Source organism: Siniperca chuatsi, linkage group LG18 (assembly GCF_020085105.1).
Source record: "Siniperca chuatsi isolate FFG_IHB_CAS linkage group LG18, ASM2008510v1, whole genome shotgun sequence".
Taxonomy (NCBI): Eukaryota; Metazoa; Chordata; class Actinopteri; order Centrarchiformes; family Sinipercidae; genus Siniperca; species Siniperca chuatsi.
In genome coordinates, this window is record NC_058059.1 from 21,720,762 (window position 1) to 21,741,057 (window position 20,296).

The window sequence follows — 20,296 nt, forward strand, 5'->3', positions numbered from 1 at the left end:
CAGTAATGGTACCAATGATAATGATAGACCATGATGACATCAATATTTCCTTTCTAAACCGCTTTAATTGTCAGATCATTATAAGCTATATTGCCACTAGGTGACAGTAAAATCAAGTGTTGAATTCAGCAGTTACCAATGAGAAGAAAAACCAACATAATGTTGAATAACCGTGTCGCTTTATTTGAGCAATGAGCATTAATCTAATGCATATAAATGTGAAGAAAAACACAGCTTAACACACTCTCTGTTGCTACAGTGCAGAGAGAAATGCTGACTATGACACTGATATGTGTTGCTCCATGAAAACAGAACTACGTGAAAAGTTTACTATTCACCCACATCCCTACATGTTCAGAATGACATGTAGGAGTCAGGAGTCTGTAATGTGCAAAAAAACAAAACAAAACAAAAAAAAAAACAACGTGGTTCATGCATCCTACACAGCTGTTCTTCTCTTGCCTTCTACTCGATCTCATTGGAGGTTCCCACGGTGGCCTTGATCTCCATTTCTGCAGGGGAATCAAAAAGAAATCAGGAAGCTGCCACAACACCTTAAGATCATTCCCTGTGCATTTTTTACTTGGATGTTTAATCGTTAGCAGTATGTTCAACAAATATCTTAAATAGAGTGTTTACCTGGGCAAGGTCCGCCTTCCAAGACAATGTCATCAATGGCAATGTCACTCCTAACTGATGAACCCCTGGTCGCTTCAAATACAATCTGGAACAGTGACAAGAGAGAAGCAATTGCTTAAAGGGCCTGAAATCAGCTTCTTACTACATGCAATAGGAAGTGGTGGAAGAAGTTCTCAGATCCTTACTTAAATAAGCATACTAATACAACAATGCAAAAATATGCCATTACATATAAAAGTCCTGCTTTTAAAATCCTACTCAAATAAAAGTACAGAAGTATTATCAGCAAGATGTGCTTAAAGTATCATGTACTTACGTACCTTTTTTGGACATTTCACTCATCTTTGCTTTTTAGGGGAAATACTGGATCATTTTAGCTCTTGGGGCCTCAAGTGGCCCCAACTAGAAATTTTTTTTTGAAATGCGTCACAAGCCAAAAGGGTTGGGAACCACTGGTTTAATCTTTAATAATGCATTGTTTTTTTATAATCTTATATGTTTTTTAATGCAAAATCTTGATCTGAAAAGGTATTGGTAACCAATTTACACCTATTTCACAAGGGGGTCCTGACCATTAAGCTGACCATTTTAAAGCATTTTGAAACAAAAATCCTATATGATTTAAGTAATGTTGCGCGAAAGGTTAAGCTGTCATGATCATCATACGGAGCAGCATTTGGTTAATATAAGAAACTTCCATAGAAATACAGCTATGGATCCAGCTACTAATTTTCGCTTTTTCAGCTCACCCTCTTGTGGTTTTCCAAAGAAAAGCCTAATGTCACTGCTGTAAATTGAATATCTTTGGGTTTTGGACAAAACAAGGTCAAATTCTCTTTGGCGGGGAACTCGTGATGGAAATTCTTCACAGTTTTCTGACATGTTACAGACCAAACAAAACTGAAAAAATATACATAGACGAATCTATAGCAAAAATAATGAATTAGTTGCAGTCCTACACAAGTGATTCTTTAAAAAAGGCTTGTCTTTGTCTTTTTGTCAAGGTCACCCCTGTCCAGCACACAGGCTTTAAATATAAAACAGTTAGGAGAGATTTAGTTGCACTCTTGCCTGATGCTGGCTGTCACACTGGTACTCCAATGTGGCCCTCAGCCAGGCGATGCTCTGCTCGCCGCTCCGTTGCCACAGCAACACGTCCTCTCCGTCCTTGTCGAGGTGAACGCTGAGCTGGCCCGTGCCTGAGCCGTACATGTGGTAGTAGAAGCGCAGACACTTAGGCCCCCTGGAGCCCCTCAGAGGGCGGGACAGCAGCCGGACACTCTGACCGGGCAGCATGGGCGACGCCTCCATGTACAGGTAATATCCTGCCAATCAGAAGTCGCCGGGTTTGTCTGATTACAGCCGTGGAAGTTTAAGACACAGACTCATGCTGTGTGAGCAGCAGCTGAAGGGTTTTTATGTGTTTTTGCAACAGAATAAAAATGTAAACTTTTCTCTTTTTGAGCATGCCTGTGTACTGTGTGCATTAAAACGTGCAAGCAGAGTATTGTGGATTTTTCAGTGTCTGGCAGTGGAAGGAGATTTGAAGCAGGGGACCCTCACCGAGTCCCGTGGTGTGGTCCCCTCTTGGCCCGGTGTACGAGGTTGGGGTGGGTCCTCTCCTCCACTCCCAGTCAGCACCATCGCTCTGCTTGTCCTGAGTGTAACTGCACAGGCCTGCTTCAAAGTCACAGTGTCCTGGGAGAGACGATGCCAACGAACCTGCAACAGGAAAATGAATGACACTTTACAGGTAACACTTTGTTGTGACAGTCATTGTTGAAACAAAACTATCAGCTAACTATTTTTGGCTACAACTCTCTGGACTGACTCTAGATTTGACCTTAATCCGACTCAATTTTTAACCTGAACATTAAATACCTATTTTCCTACTATTGTGGGAATCACCTGAAACTCAACAAAATATTTTAGTCACTTTGCCAGTAGGCCGATTATCAACGTCTGGATTATAATAAACTGTAACTGTGCAGAAAAATGGTAACCAGCATTAGATAATAATACAGCCGCAGTTGCCCAGGCTGTTTGAATCCCTGGGCTGGCTGGAAACATCAGACTGGGCTAATTTCACATGAGTTTGTCTTCACCTCCTCAACAAAGAGTGCTTTGCAGCATCTCTCAAACCACAACATCTCACTACTGGGTGGCCCATAGCTGACTAGGGGCCCTGCAGCCATCAGGGGCCCCAAACAAGCAAATAAGGAGTTTGATTGTTATGCACAAAATGGTGACTGAAAAATTGGATGTGGCAAAATCTGCTTTAGGCCACAAAGAGGTTTGGGATGACCCTTCATTCCTTTCTTGTCGATTTTCCTTTCTAAGGGGGGACCCTTTACTTTTGGACCCCTACTGACCCCTCTGACCTGCTGCCCTCTGTGCAGTGTGTATGTTCTAGTGGTGGGCTGATATCGACTTTTCACGGTACAATTATAGTGTCCAAAAATATTGCAGTAAAAATAGTTTGTAGTTGATACTGTACTTTAGTGGCATGAATTCTCTCACAAATTTACCTTGAACTTTTGGGGTCCGGGGCAGTCAACCACGTTGCCTGGTTAATGATCCAGCCTTGATTCCCAGACTGGATTTAGTTATCCTCCAGAAATCATAGCCATGAGCTAAACACCATGACCATTACCACTACATACCACTGTATGTATTTTAAACATTTGAAACGGTTTCTATTATAAAAATAACTAATTTAGGTAATGGTTGGTGGAGATACGTATGAGCTCGTATAAAATCTGTTACTGCCCTGGTCGTTGGCAACATGTGGGTACATACTGTAAGTATTTTTAAAAATGCAGATCATTTTACAGTTTTTACCTGCTGTCAGCTCACAGTCTCCGAGGCTCACACTGATGTCATCCAAAGCCACAGAGCCGCAGTCCCAGAAGCTCCTGCAAGTGCTGACAAAAACCAACTGAACAGCGAAGGTAAACAGTGAGCAGAGGCGTCTTCATCAGCTTCATCATCTCCAAGGAATTTGTACATTTTTACAACCATTAATCATTTACAGATCAGCCCTGAATATAACAAAAAAACACAAACACTTTGTTGTGATTGTTCACTTTCTGCTCTGTTTGTGTAATACTCTGAAATCCCTCGCGAGGAAGTAAATAAATCATCAGTGAAATGCTGAGTGTTTTAAAACAGCTCAACATGTAAAGTGAGGAACAAAAGGCTGGAGTGGGGAAAGCCTTTGAGCTCTTTGGCATCCAGATGAATTAATTCTCATCATGCAGAACACATGATGATGATCCTCTGTCCTCTGACAGCAGCTGTTTAGTGAATAAAAGAAATCACAGATCAGAACTTCAAAGTCTCCAACAACAGAACAGAAAGTGAAGCTTTTTATTAAACTACTAGTAATTTGTTTCTGTATTTGTTATTTCATCTATTTAGCCTGTTTGTCCTTCTTTCTGTCATGCATTCTTTTCAATTCCTGCTTCCTTCCTTTGTTTTTTTCCCCATTGATCCATCCCTTTGTTTTTTTTTTAGTTTTTATTTGCTTGTTTGTTCCTTAAATAGTTCGGTCGGTTCACCACTTTGGTCCAGATTGAAATATCTCAACATCTATTTGGATGGATTTCCGTGACATTTTGTACAGACAGGTACACGGTCCCCAGAGGATGAATCCTAATGACTTTGGTGATCCCCTGACTTTTCCTCTAGTTCCACCATAAGGTCAATATTTTTGGTTTTAAGTGAAATGTCTTGACAATTATTGGATGGAATGTCATGAAATTTGGGACTCACACTCGTGTCCCCCTCAGGATGAATTGTAATTACTTTGGTGAGCCCTTAAATGTTTAGTGCTAATTAACAGATGTTAGCATGCTAACACGCTAAACTAAAATGGTAAACACGGTAAACATTATACCTGCTAAACATCACCATTGTAGCATTGTCATTGTGAGCATGTTAGCGTGCCAATGTTAGCATTTAGTACAGTTCATTTAATCTTTGCCACCTTTCTCACTTCCAGTCTTTCTTCATTCGTTTGTTCCTTGAGTTGCTTGTTAGTTCCTCACTTCCCTCCCTCTTCCTTCCTTGATCATTCATTCATTTATTGCCATCTTTTTTTTTATCTTTTGTACATGTTTTTGTTTGTCCTTTTCTTCCTTCCTTCCTTTCTACCTTCCTTCCTCCATGTATTTGTTTGTTTGTTTTTCTTTATTCATCCCCCTTCTCCTTCCTTTCACCTTTCATCCTTCCTTCTTTCCTTCTCACACTCCTTCCTTCTTTCTTTCTTTCTTCCCTCTCTGTTTGTTTATTCGCTTCTTTCACACATCTTTCTCCATTGTTATTCTGGCTGAAGTGATATTTCCACTTCCTCTCCTCTGACCTTGGCAGGCTGAGTCGTCTGGAAGGTGACATCTGTCGCGATCCAGATTCCTCTGGACTTCTCCCCCTGAGTCCAGATCTTCTCTTGGCTGCTGCTCTGCTGCTGCTGCAGATACACAGTGAGAGCCCGGTCCGTCTGGTTGAAACCTGCAGTTGCCAAAGTTATTACTCAAACAGCATCACACAGGATAAAAGTCTTATAAGAGTCTAAGCAAATATCCTTCAATCCAGAGAGTTTTTGGGTGTTACTCACCCCTCAGAGAGAAGTAAAATCTCAGGCAGTACTTCATGTTTCCAGGCAGAGTTGGACTGATCAGGTGGCTAACATAACCAGCGCGTGGGCTCAGCTGGGAGTGAGCCAACAGGAAAGATCCTGGAAGGAGAACAGACAGCCTTTATTTTCTTGCGAAAATAATCAGCTTCCTCTGAATTTACTGCCATGATGGGAACCATCACCATTCGCACTGGTATTGATCTTGATTTCAACAGTTTTTCAGCCTCACATACTGCTTTGTTTTACCACATCCTCATCGAAAGGATTCACTGTTTTTAAAGCTGTGTGAATTGGCCACAAGGGGTCAGAAAAAAAATCAAAACAAGCCAACAGACACAGCCACCACCAAATCAGTGGCTTATAAAGTTTTAATGGCTAACATGTTAGCAAAAGATTTACAGATCCAGCACACATGGAGCAACATTATCATCCATTTGGAGTTGTGTTTGTGACCACTAACTAAATGTAACAAAATTTAAGTTCAATATTCTGCTCTGTTTGCCTTCCATCAACTACTGTGAAAAATATCTGTCTTTTTAGCTGTAATGCTCCACTATGTTCACCAGCTAGTCCCTAGCTTTGTCTGTCTGCTGTTTGGTGTTGGACAGGTGGTGTAAAGTGGAATTTTAGAGTTTGTATAATGAAAACATGCCTGCTGTGGGTGAAAACATGTACTGAACCAGAGAATAAATGCACCATACAACCAAAGCAATAAGCTAAAATAGGCTAAAAAGCTCTGTAGAACTGCAGAATCGTCAAATAATTTTCCATGATTTTGGCTCTCAATGGACAGTTTTCAAAAAAAGGATCAAAATCGACGCAGTAGTACCAGAGATATCGTCTTTTTTATTCCACACATTGTTCTTTCTTGTCAAAACCTGGCGCCTGCATTACCCACAACCCGATCTGTACAGATTTTGGTATGTTATGCTAGTAGCAGCTAATGTAGCTTTGGACCACTAGCCTCAAGGAGAGATGAGGAGTGCGCTACAGAGGTCTGCCACACCCCCAGATTTTTTTCATTTTCAAACTTGTAGTCTTCAGCTCCAACCGAGACTGACTCACTTGAGGACATTTATCAGACTTCACGCAGCTCCCTCTGGAGCCACAAAAGGCTTTATACAACTTTTCACATATGTAGTGGTACTCCCCAACACCTCTAAACAGATTCCTCTCCTTTAATGCAGGTTTAAATATTAGAAATGTTCTGAAATCCATTAGCAGTTGTTTTATCCCACCTGCCCCTGTAGTGTGGTCTCCGTTCCTAAATATGTTGGGCTTCACAGATACTCTCCTCCATGATGACCCCATCACCTGGTCCTGGGTGTAGTGGCAGAGCCCCGACTCAAAGTCACAGTTGGCGATGGAGGGGTCAAAGATCGGCTCTGTGGAACAAATGTATGGAATCGGCATGTTGATGTTGCTGGATTGGACTTTTGTGGCTCTGGTTTAGTACTTAAGATTTATCAGCAAGATTCACAGGACATTTTTGACATTGCATGGATATTTATAGTCCCCAGAGGATGAATCTACATTTATAGCCACGCTCTTTCAACTGTACAGAGTAAATATCTACAAGCCACATAGCTGTGAAAGTTAAGGAGCACATTCATGCTTAAGGATGAAACTTTTTGGTTGACCCCATAGTCCATACTCTAGTTAGGACAAACTTGACATTTTCATCCCCACTACATGAAAACCTCCAAGTTTTGATCTGTCAAAGAGCTCATGGGCTGCTAATAGGTATTAGTCCTTTTTAAAATCCTAAAGTGTTAATATTTTGGATGTTTAGGATGTTCACCCCTCAGAAAGCATTGTATCATAAATATGACTGTTGTAATGGTGACATTAAAATGAGCCTGTTTAGAATTAACAGTGAGTGACTGTGCCTGCAGCTCACCAGTGTCTGTGCTGCAAAACTCTGGAGAAAAGAAAATGTCATCAATTGCAACGCGTCCACCTCTCTGACTGTTAAAGGCCACTTCAAAGACCACCTGGAGAGGCAGACAGACACTTATAAACAAAGCTTCATGCCACCATGTGCATGCAGATGCATACACTCACACAAAAGTAAATTTTATGCACAACTTAAATACAACTTTCAGGTACTAGCACTAACAATTTTTTATTAATTTTGTGCAAGCTACACTAGGTATGTTCAAAAGCAGAAAGATTAACCTGCACATTTTTCAAACAGAATGAGGAGCAAAGAGCATCTGCCAGAGAAATGGAACCACAAAAAACAAAAATTCTTACAAATCACACCTGTATTACTGCCCACAAGGACGAAAAGAAAAAAAGAAAGTCTCACAAAATATTTCCACTTTTGTGAGACTACTCCATTATTATGTTTCAGGGGTAAATAAATTTTACTGCATTTATGTGATGTCGGTAGTTGGAGGTTACTTTGCAGAGGCTTGAGATGAGAAACATATGATAAACTAATGAAATATGATTATTTCTCATAGTTTAAACTAGGCATATATGGAATAGTTAGACCACATACAATACTGCTTACAAATTAAGTCATCAATTAGAATAATAATAATAATAATAATCTTTCTTAAAATAATCATTAGGCGATCTAAATGAGCTAAAATGTAGTGCAACAGTAGCATAAGTAGAGAAGAGTCATTAAGTCAATAAAATTAAGTATCTAAAATTTTGTTAATATTAGCTAAAATTAGCCATCATTAGCTACAGGTCATCAGATGAGGCTGTAGCAGAAAAACCCCTGAGTGTATTGAAATGAGCAAGGGTGCATTTTATCACTTACTAATTCAAGTTTTCACTTGTATTAGGAAGAATGTGTTATTTCTTCCTTCAAAAGTTACATATTTAGTCTCCTTTTAATCACAGCTTTGCAGACGATACTCAGATTTACTTAGTTCTTTCAGCAAGTGACTATGGTCCCTTAGACTCACTTTATCAATGCTTAGAGCAAGTAAATAGCTGGATGCAATTAAGCAATTAAGACAAGATGGAAATCATTGTATTTGGCAACAAGGAGGAAAGAATGAAAGTTATTCCAGACCTATAAAGCCAAAAACCCAAGTTAGAAATCTTAGTGTTTTAATAGACTCAGATCTGAGCTTCAGCAGCCACATCAAGGCAACAACTAAATCAGCATTTTATCATCTTAAACAAACAGCAAGAATTAAAGAAACTCGTTCATGCCTTAATTTCCAGCAGGGTGGACTACTGTAATGGTCTCTTGTCTTCCCAAAAAGACCGTTAGACAACTTCAGCTCATTCAGAACGCTGTTGCCAGAGTTCTAACGAGAACCAAGAGAACTGAGCACATTATTCCTGTTCTTAAATCTTTATACTGGCTTCCAGTTACTTATCGAATAGATTTTAATGTGCTGCTGTTAATTTCAATGTCACTTAATAAACTCGGACCAAAATACATTTCTGAATTTAGGAATATAAACCCAGTAGGGCCCTTAAATCTTATGGAAGCAGTCAACTGGTTGTACCTCGATTCAGAACCAAAACCGGGTGAAGCTGCTTTTAGCTGCTATGCTGCACACAGATGGAACCAACTTCCTGATGATCTCAAAATGCGCCCCAATCCTAGCAACTTTAAAATCTAAATAAAAAACTCTACTGTTCTCCTGTGCATTTGATTGACTGGTTTCTCTATGGCACATTATGGTTTTTATTGCTTACTGGTTTTGAATGTCATTCTAATGTTTTTCTTTGCCAATGTAAAGCACTTTGAATTGCCTCTGTGTTTGAAATGTGCTATATAAATATAGCTTCCTTGCCTTACCTTAATATCTGTTTATGTAAAAGTCATCACATAGAGCTTTGAAATGCTATGTACATAAAGCAGACATGACATGTTTATACTGGCCTGTACAGAGTACGGTGCCTTCAGGTCCACCTGCACAGGTATCCATTCTCCAAGCGCCCCGCTCCACTCGCTCTGGTTTTCTAGCCCCGCCCTCCACAGCTCCTGGTACTGACCCAGTCGGTCCCTAGTGAAAACAGAGAACAGGTTCCCTCTCTCCTCGCTTCGCTGGTACTGAAAACTCAGGCAGCCGGACATCGGTACTGTCGTCATGGGAGACACCAGTTTGGCCACTTCTTTGAAAGTCTTGGCGTAGATGGAGTCCACGTACATGAAGTGACCTGAGAGGCAGTTTAAATATGAGTCAGGTCATGAAATGCAGCGTCCCCTCAATGACCATGACATTGATTTGGTGATTTGCAGGTCAACAGACAGTCTAGACATCTAACCTTTTAGGTTATATAACCATTGTTTCAACAACATTTAAATAACTATATTTCAATCTGAAGCAGGTCCTAATAGCACATCTAAATATAATACAACTGAAGATTTCTAAGACAAAAGAGATTTTTGCAGGAGGTTTACTTGTCTATCATTAAAGGTCGAGCCTGTGAATGCAGTTCAGCATAAACAATAACTGGGTACCATCCTGGATGATAAGCTACAAAGGGGAACAAAAGATTGTTCTTCTTAAGTAAACTCACAAGCTTCAATGTTGACAAGTCTCTGCTGAATCATTTGTTGGTTTGGTTATCTCAGTCTGAAAAACAAAAACCTACTGGGAACATTTTTAATTCTGCTGGCTACTTGTATCAAGTCTGAGCCATGCAGAAATAACAGGCCATTATACTGGAGTCCAAGCACTCTTTACACAGCCAGTTTAATTTGCTTCCATCAGGGTGGGATTTTACCTCCCCATAAGTGGCACTAACTATATGACGAGGTTGCCACATCCTCTGATCTCAACAATTAAAGGATAAGGCTGATAATATTCTGTATTTCTCTTATTGTCAGAGAAGTCGGAAAGTCTTGAGAGATGATCTAATGCATTGTTAGTTTTGGTCTTTTCATGGGATTTGTTGACAATACCAAAAAAATAGAGTAACGCCAGACTTATCTTTTAAGGTGGGGAGTAAATGTTATCATAACTGATAGAAAGGCCAAAACTATGCAGAATAAGACCCCGATTATAGAAAAATACATACAGTGTAACATATAAATAGAATTTTCCTTGAATAGCATTCACCTGCTCATTTCGTCCTAAATGAAAACCTGCAGGGCTTTAAGTTCTTAGATAAAAACACCTTTGTATGAATAATAGGTGAGGAACTCCCACTCACCTGTCCTGTTGTTGTATGTGTGGTCATTTGGCATGTTGTTATGGAGATGGACCCAGCCTCCGCCCACATACCAGTTTACATTGGCGTTCCACTGGTTACTGTATCCACACAGGTGAGACTCCTCAAAATCACACTCTAGACACAGATAAACGAGAAATCAGCAACAGACATGCTATTATGCATGTGGGTGCAAAAGGCTTTTAATTTAATAATGTACCAAATATGTTCATGTGTGTCTGTGTGTGGGTTTAATGCACAGAGCATGTGTATTACATGTGGATTATTTTTTTGTTTTTGTTTTAATATGTGCAAAGTCACAGACCCAGGCAGTATCCAGGGCTGATGTGGATCTCAAAGATGGCCACGCTACTCCCAGCGCTCTGTCCAGGTTTACCTTCCATGACAACCTAATCAACAACACATGTTCAGTAATACCAGTGATATGGAGTGACACAGGAATGACATAGTGGGTGAGCGAATGTATGGAAGGTCAGAGAGAGTGCACACATTAAACGCATCGAAATCTAATTTACTTTCAAAGCTCTGGCGAGCAGCAGGTTTGCTGGAAAATGACTTGCAGAGAAAGAAACGACACACAGGAAAACAGAAAGGAAACACATTTGTTAAAACATGAGGTCAGGGCTTGTGCATGTGAGTGTGTGTGCAATCAAGCATGATCTCAGAGGTAAATTGTACTTATTTAGATGATTCACTCCTTTTAGCTCTGGTTTGGCCTCCACTGAATCCTAAGAAAAATATCTTGCTCTTTAGCTGCAAAATGTTCCACTTTCTTCTCCAGCTAATGTTGGTGCTAACTTTGTCTAATGTTTGGTACTGGGAAGGTAGCACTGCAACCGAACTGTACAGTAAATGTGCCGTAAAACCAAAACCATAAGCTAAAAGAGGCAAAAAATCTCAGTAGCGCTACAATAATAATTCTCTGTGGTTTGTCAAAACGTGTGACAGACTGTCACATTACACAGAGGCATTTAGTTGAGATTCCATGAGAATAAGTTGGTGGGTTTGTGTTCAGTGAGAGTAAATAGCAAAACATTATCAGTCAGTGTGTGAAGTTTAAACCTCTGACATATTTTTTTCACCTAGGTCTGGGATTAAATATGTTTATGTGCTGAGGGGCCCCCACATAGCACAGACCCGACTAACTATCATGTAGGTCACAACCCTGTTGGAGTCAGCTCTGCCACTGCATATAATATAAACATGTGCTGTACTACTCACATAGTGTTTAGATGATGTGTGTGGGTGTAGGTGTGTGTGTGTGTGTGTCTTTCCTCAATTTGGGCCTGCATGTGTATCTGTCTCCCTTTCAACAACAGCATGGAATGTTGTTTTCCACACCTCTGCTGTTTTTTTAGCCAAAGTGGGTTGGATAGTCAGCAGTTACATTGTAATTATACATTGCTGTGAGACAGTGCACTTGTAATCTTTGATTACATTCTAGAAATAGTAAATAATTAGTAAATTAGTGCAGTGCTAGTAAATAAGGAAAACATTTGTCTTTAAGTACATTTTTGATGTATCTTGAAGTTCTGTACTTTTAGAAAAGGGAGAATTGCAGAGGACCTATGTTGCTTAAGGCCCAATCCGGAGGATTTGTTTTTCATTTTAGATTGCTTTGGACCTCTTTTCCCGACATAAAGCAGTCTGTCAGAAAGGTTTCTGATGAAGAAATGATGGTTTCTACTTTGGAGACCAAGTTCAGAAGGATTTCTTGTAAAATGATGATGTGGTCCTAAAATTACAACTTTATTTTGAAATAATGTGACTTTTTCTTGAAATATTATGACTTTGTTTCTTTTTCTCGCATTTTCAAATTCTCAACTTTTTCTCTTTATGTTTCCTAACAGTGGTCCTAATACTTAGTCATGTATAAAACTGGATTAATAGTTGTGCATAATTGTTACTTGAGTAGTTTCCAACATTAATAATCTCATTTGTAACTCATAACAAATGTGCTTGTCTACGATACTTCCTAAACTAAAGGTTAAATTTATATAAAACTTGCTGCTGATATTCATGGTCCTCAAGTGATGAATATGATGAAAGGTTTTAAGTAAAATCACTGAAAAAGCTGTTTTTCAACAGCTGAACAACTTCTTGGCATTAAACAGTTGTTTTGATGTCTTCCAGTCAGGTTTTTGAGTACACCACAGCACAGAGACTGCTCTTGTTAAAGTCTTCAATGACATCCACTTAAACACAGACAGTGGCAGAATTTCAATCTTGGTATTATTAGATCTCAGTGCTCCATTCTGGGGCCTCTTCTGTTTAACTTCTACATGCTACCACTAGCTCAGATTATGGAAAACAACAAAATATGTTACCATAATTATGCAGATGACACACACATTTACATAACAATGTCACCAGGGAACTATGGTCCAATACAAGCGCTGAGTAAGTGCATTGAACAAATCAATAATGATTGGATGTGCCAGAATTTTCTTCAATTAAACAAAGATAAAACTGAAGTCATTGTTTTTGGAGCCAAGTTAAAAACCACAAACCAAGCCAGAAATCTTGGTGTAGTCATGGACTCAGACCTGAATTTCAATAGCCACATTAAGACAATTACAAAGTCAGCCTACTACCACCTGAAGAATATATCCAGAATTAAAGGACTTATGTCTCAGCAGGATTTGGAAAAACTTGTCCGTGCATTTATCGTCAGTTGACTCGACTACTATAATGGTGTCATTACAGGTCTCCCTAAAAAATCAGTCAGACAGCTGATGCAGCTGATTCAGAACACTGCTGCTCGCGTCCTCACTAAGACCAAGAAAGTGGATCACATCACTCCAGTTCTGAGGTCTTTACACTGGCTTCCTGTCTGTCAAAGAACTGATTTCAAAATACTTCTGTTGGTTTATAAAGCACTGAATGGTTTAGGGCCAAAGTACATTTCTGATCTTCTGCTACGTTATGAACCATCCAGACCTCTCAGGTCATCTGGGACAGGTCTGCTTTCCGTCCCCAGAGTCAAAACTAAACATGGAGAAGCAGCGTTTAGTTTTATGCACCACATATCTGGAACAAACTCCCAGAAAACTGCAGGTCTGTTGCAACTCTCAGTTCTTTTAAATCAAGACTGAAGACTTTTCTATTTGCCGCTGCCTTTTATTAAATAGAATAATGATTAATTTCTTACACTGCACTGTAACTTTTACTCTCCTGTTTTATCTTGTTTTTATTTTCTATTTAATTCTTTCAGTGTTTTTAAATGTCTTGTTATATTGCCCTATGTTGCTTTTATATTTTATGTGAAGAACTTTGAATTGCCTTGTTGTTGAAATGTGCTATACAAATAAACTCGCCTTGCCTTTCGGTAACCCACTGACCTTTTCTGTTGTGCCACCAACAAGCCAAAATTCCCAATTGCACAGAATGGGCATCAAAATCTACGGGCAGTTAGCCATGAAATTTAATGAGCACATTTAAGCTCCTCAGAGGATGAACACTTTGGACACTTAATAACCTTTCCTCTAGCGCTACATTCAGGACAAACATTACACCCTTAGTGCCACTGGCAAGGCTCTAAGAATAGTTAAATTGTCAGTATGCTGTTTGTTTCATCCAACATTTTCATATTAGGAGATAAAATACACATAAACAACTTCCAGGGACTATTAGAGGAACTTTGAACTACCTGTATACTGGCCTCATTTTTTATTTGAAGCTTGTCTTCTTTTTAAACAACGATTAGACACTATTTTAAAAAGTATTTTACCCTGTAAGGCTCAGTATTGTTCTGCAGGTCCATGCTTGAGATGACCCAGCTGTCAGAGGGTGCCTGGCTGCTCCACAGCGGCCTGTCAAAGCTCTTTCCCTCCGTGCGCTGCAGGACCTCCAGGCTTCCTGACCCGATGATCTGGTAGACGAGCCTCAGGCAGCTCCACTCACCCTGCTCCAGAGCCGGACTCAGCAGCACCCCTGTGATCTCTCTCTGTGGTCTGGCATCTGCTATCTTATCATCCTGGTCATCGTTCATGGCTGTCTCCACTGCAACAAAACGGCCTGAAACAAAAAGGTATGTGGGATTTGGACTTTTTTTTTTTAAACATTGCAGCTGTCAAGAAAAATTTGATGATTTAAGGGACAATATTTTTATAGCATTGACCAGTAACACAAAAGAAGGGGAGAGGTCGAATGGTTTAAAATTGTAACTTTATGCAAATTAGAGCGAGATTCGACCTTAAGCTCCGTTGTGATTTGCCAAAAAGCCAAAGAAAAAGTTACGCAGTGGTGGAACAAGAAGTTCAGATGTCAGTGTAATCAAACATTATTATTGTAGTTTCTGGGATTCCTCTTTTGTGTGTCCCTTGTCTTCAAGATAAGAGTGCTTGGCACAAAGTCATAGGTTGCTTATTTACCCAATGTTTCACGCTAGCGGCTCTGTGAGGCTGCAGGCGCAGTGGTGCTTTGAGCTAAATGCTAACATGTTGCCATTTAGCATATAATGTTTGCCATTGTCGCCATCACAGTTTAGCATGTTAGCATGCTAACATTTGCTAATTAGCAACAAACACAAGGTACAGCTGAGGCTAATGGGGAATGTCAGTTTTGCAGGTATTTGCTCATAAACCAAAGTATTGGGCAGATTGAAATTTCCACCTGATGATGGCACTAGAGGACAAGTCAAGATCCCGCAATCTATCTAATAGTTGTTGAGATATTTCACTCTGGACCAAAGTGGTGGACTGAACAACAAATCAAACTTGCCATTCTTAGAGCCACACTGGTAGCATTGGTCATGAATTCTTTACAAACTGATATTTTGCAGAAACAAGATTCACATCTGAGCAGTGATCTTCTCTTCCCGTGGATTCCGGACAAGGTAAAAGGCCTATATCTGTCCCGACTCCCAAAAGAGAAACTGTTCGCTCAATGCTAGCGTTTTCTACAGTTTCTCTTTTGGGTAAAACAGTAGGGAATAAAAATGTTCATTATACATCATGAATTATGTCCAAAGTCATGACCCTCTGACTTGGTGCAACATAATATCCACCTCAGCTCCCACCATAACAGCAGCTCTTCTTTTCTGCTCCAGGGCCTCTGAGCTCTCCTCACTGGTCTGCCATTTATTATTTGTCCCTGTGGAATGCCTTGCTGCCCCAGGGCTCCTATATCCTGACAAACATGGGACTAAGATCGTCTCAGCCTTAAGATGCTTTTAGTTTGCTGCATGCTTTTATGTATTCAGACACACACACACTCACTCCTGGGCTGAGTTCATTTCACCTTAAATTTGGTCAATTCAAGATGTTTTTCTTCTTTTTTCGCCAATAAATTGCAATTGTTTGCAAATGTGTGTAGTTACACATTGAATTGACACTTAATTGATCATAACCTTGATGCACACTCAAACTGACATGCTGTGTTGATTTAATCAGTGTCTTCGGGGCCTTCTTTGGATTCAGAAAAGAAAAAAGTACATAAAAAGTGCTTTATATATTTGACATGGCTTCACTTCTCTTACAGCCTCAGCTGTGCGGCACAGAGCACACACAGGGAAAGGAGGACTGAGAGAGGAGAATAAATGAGCACACCGTTAACGCACCAACTACACTGACCTTATTAACAAGCTGGCGGCATTAGCAACAAGGATGGAAACAGGAAAAGAGGAAGTAGTTGACGTATCCCAGAGGGTAGACTGAAAGTGAGACAGGCTGAAACGGCAGAGCAATTTTCAGACAAGTACGAGCAAGGATCATGGTGGGAAAAAAAGTCTTATTAAGGAGTTTTTCCAACAGAGTCTGGCTGCAGATACAGTAGCTACTGGAGCAGCAGGACATGGTCATGCTAGGAGGAAGTCTGCCTCACCAGTCAAACTGGTGTAGATGAGAGAGGTTTAGGTTAGTTAGGTATAACAAGAATCATAGTGCAGGATATATGCAGTATCTCTAAGTGAGCTCTGATTACACCTCTCAGTAGTGCAGAAGCAATCAGTTAGTCAATCAAGTGGTTGGTCCACAGTCATTAAATTTGTTTGATGCCAACTTTGGTAATCAATTAAGTCTTTTAACGAGTAAAATATCAGGCATTATTATTATTTCTCACATTTTATAAACCGAATGATTGATTGATACATCTGAAAAACAGCTGATAAATTAATTGATAATGAACATAGTTGTTGGTTGCAGTTACTTCTCCAGCGCCAATGATCTTGCTTGTTTAATCTTTATATAAACAGAAATGTAAAACGCCACTTTGTGGCTTGAAGGGGAGTTACGTTCTGGAACAATTTCTAGATGAACAACACTTTATCTGTCCGCCCAGCATTTCTATGCAGTGTTTCTGCGGCAACCTCACTGCACCCAGCTGTAGTTTGACAAAAAAATAGTTCCAGTATGTAACTCCCCCTAAAACCACAAATCTTTGTTTTTACATTTCTGTTTTTGATCTTTAGAGAGATACAGGCTAGCTATATCCCCCTGCTTCCTGTCTTTATGCTAAGCTAGGTTGATCACCTCCTGAATCCAGCTCCACAGTCAACACACAAACATGAGTATGGTATCAATCTTCTCATCTCATTCTCGGAAGGAAAGCAAATAAGCATATTTCCCAAAATGTTGAAGAAGAAAACAAGGGATGCATATTCATACTAAGTTATATCCGCTCCTTCAGTTACCACTATACCACTAGGAACAAGGTTAAAGCTAGTTATGATTTTGGTATTAGTTTAAATTTATTACACTGGAGGACCAAATGTAATTTGGCTCTTGCCCAAATATTGGCTGCCTGATATGGCTAGGATTTGTGAGTGTGGATGTGGGCCGATTTATGCTGAAAATCAAGTCCAGTTAGCAGCACCCAGGCCAGCTTTGGGCCAATGCCGCCTGGAATCAGACCAATACTTGGACCAATTCTGGTGTGTCATTCATTATGAGTCTGGCAGAACAGGCCTTCCAGGTTTAGGTGTGTTAGGTGAAAGATGGTTAAAATCAGATCAACGATCTGAGTGTTTTGTAACATTAACGTAACCTCCACCTCTTACTGCAGGCCCCACTTCATGTTGCAATTAATGTGACAAGATCCTGCTATTATTGCAACATAGGCATCTGTCTCCAGATGTTATCCGAAGCTAGACCCTTCTCATTGTGTTGTGCATGGACTTTGATCTCCACAAAACAATCTTCATTTCGATTGAATCTCAGACATGCAACAGTTGTGTTATTTCTACACAGTAATTAAATTTACAAATGATCTTATCTGCATTTATCTGTTGACTTTGATTACTTTACATTAATAGAGACTGACATAATTTAGATATGAGTGTGCACAGAACTCATCTGTATCAGCTGCAGTACCAACCCAACCAGAATGCCTAAATCTGTTATTTCACTCACTCCAGATGTTCAGAGATGCTGGAATCAATGCAGACCAGATGGGCTTCTTCTTTTTACCAGTGTGCTTCTGTGGTATGGCCAAAACCAGCACCAAAACAACTGCACACACATCACAGCTCAACCTGTAACTGCTGCTAAAAGAGCCACAATAAAGTCTACACTTAGTACAAGCCTCTAAGCTAAAAATGTTTTTAAAATTAGAGGACTGAAGATGCTGTGTGGCATCTATTAAAGTCTCCCCGTACCATCTTTGTGCAGGGTCCAGCTCGTAAAGTCTGAGTCTGACGTGTATCCGCAGGTGTTGGACTCAAAGTTGCAGGAGCCTGGCAACAGCTGGTTGTGGGCTTGGATGGTGGCTTTGAGCACATAAAGGGAAAAAGAGAGAAGAGACAAAGTAGAGAGAGGGAATGGTAAGTATGAATCATGGCAACTGGCATTAACAGAAACATGCCCTCATGCACCAGCACTGGCACGACCGTTAAAATGGACTCACCAGCAAAAGTCAAGAAGTAAAGTGGAAGCATTGCAGCCTTCTGTGGAAATAAATCGACCCTCAGAGGAAATAAGAAAAGCAAAAGTAGGTCTTGCGTTTGCATCCACAGTCGGAAAAACTACAAGAAGTTGCAACCAAAGTTTGTTTTTGAAGATTTCTCGTGTGTGTGTCGTCCGAGTGTCTCTCCAGCTCACAGACTGGCAGCACACTGCAGACTCTCCGCTGCGTAGTGTGTGTGTCTGGACAACAGAGGGGGGAGGAGGAGGGTAAAAAGAGTGAGAGAGAGAGAGACAGAGAGAGGTCTGAGAGGAGGAAAAACAAGGTGAGTGATGAGCTGGTGGGAGGCCAGTGAGGGAGCAGAGCAAAGACAGAAAAGGGGAGGTGGGGGGAAAGAAGGAGATGAGGGATGGCTGTTGAGAAAAAGAAGGGGGAGATGTGAGGAAGGGAGAACAGAGTGGCATTAGAGAGTGGTTATGGAAGAAAAGGGAGGAAGTTAAAGAGTAATGAAAGGGAGAAGGAGCAACGTTTTCGTTAAAAGCAGAAAGTGTCCTCACGAGAAAATCAAGAGCACGATCATTTAAACAATTTATGTTTGCAATTTTTAGGTTCGCTGAGAACAAAAGCTTCTTAGTAGAATCTTATGTATAAGGAGGAGAGTTAGCGGTTAAGTGCCTTGCTCAAGAGCACCTCAGTGATGGCAATGACAGAAGGTCAAAGCTATTTATTCACCTCTCCACCCAGATTTATCCTGTCTGGGGACTGAACCCTTAACTTTCCAGTCAGGATTAGGCTCATTATTCATTAGCTACAAGAATGAGACCGTCCTCACCAGAAAAACGACAGTGTCAGTCGTGTGTTCTAACACTTTAAATGACCTCCATTTACATTTTTCCTGACAAGTGACCTCTTGTGGTCATGTGAATAATGACTGTTGTTTCTCAGCAGCAAAGGCAGAAATAGCGTGACGATAACCAAACCTTAACCATTGCAGTGGCAGATCAGAAAACATCATTTTTTCAATGATCATATGGGTCATTTTGGAAGACAATGCCAAACAAATTTTGTCGTTAAGGTTTAAGAACATGTTCTATATCCGGAACAGGCTTCCTCTCAATTTATTTAATCTCTCTAAAAAGTGAATAATCTGGATAAAAGTATGTGGACAGAGTACTTTTTACTTATTTGGGCTAGGCCCTTTAGTTCCAATGAAGGGAAATGCTACAGCATACAGTGACATTTTACACAGAACTTTGACTTTGACTTTGGAGAAGTCAACAGTTTGGAGAAGACCCTTTCCTGTTTCAACATGACAATACCCCAGTGCACAAAGCAGGTCCACAAAGAAATGTTTTCACAGAATGGTGTGGAGGAAGTTGACTGGTGTGCACCAGAGCCCTGACCTCAACCCCATCCAACACCTTTGGGATGAACTGAACTGGGAGCAAATCCTTGCAACCAGGTTCCAAAATCTTGTGGAAAGCCTTCCCCGAAGAGTGGAGACTGTTATAGCGGCATGTTAATGCCCATGGTTTTGGAATGACATGGAATAACAATCTAATATGTGTGTCGTGTGTTCACATACATATAGTATATATCATTAACATGCGCTGTGTATTGTATGCTAAAATTTAATGAAAACATACATCTACAACCTTGTCTGGAAGTGGTATGATGGTGCTTCACTGTTTAAGGAGAGGCCTGTATACACAAATGATCTAAACTGTGTTTTACAGACCTGCATAGAGTCAAAACATTTTGCAATATATCTAAAATATTTACCCTGGCTGCAGGCTTGAACTGCTTGCAGGCTTTCTGTATTTGTGGATATGAACATTAGGCAATTCTGCCTTAATCCTGCATGCGCACCTAGCAAACGTCTTTCACCAGTTTCATTTAGATGCAAATTAATTATGTGGGAATCTGAATGCGAGCAGATTCCTCAAAGACTAATCATTTTTAAAATGTGACTCAGATTTGGGAATGGGACTGGTTCACTCACTGTGTCCATTGTATAATTTTTTTTTA

The 20,296-nt window shown here is 40.2% G+C and overlaps 1 protein-coding gene across 1 annotated transcript; it reads right to left on the reverse strand.

The window, feature by feature from the left end:
* Positions 1–157: 157 nt before the first annotated feature.
* Positions 158–18,513, reverse strand: LOC122865613 (MAM domain-containing protein 2-like). Its single transcript, XM_044174294.1, has 15 exons — positions 18,272–18,513; positions 18,024–18,134; positions 14,160–14,446; positions 10,734–10,818; positions 10,412–10,546; positions 9,135–9,412; positions 7,176–7,269; positions 6,514–6,660; positions 5,255–5,374; positions 5,003–5,148; positions 3,481–3,577; positions 2,203–2,361; positions 1,711–1,964; positions 640–724; positions 158–512 (listed from the first exon to the last, which is right to left on the reverse strand). The coding sequence occupies exons 1-15, from the start codon at positions 18,372–18,374 to the stop codon at positions 466–468; spliced, it is 2,148 nt and encodes a 715-aa protein (XP_044030229.1). The 5' UTR covers positions 18,375–18,513; the 3' UTR covers positions 158–465.
* Between the last annotated feature and the right edge of the window lie 1,783 nt (positions 18,514–20,296).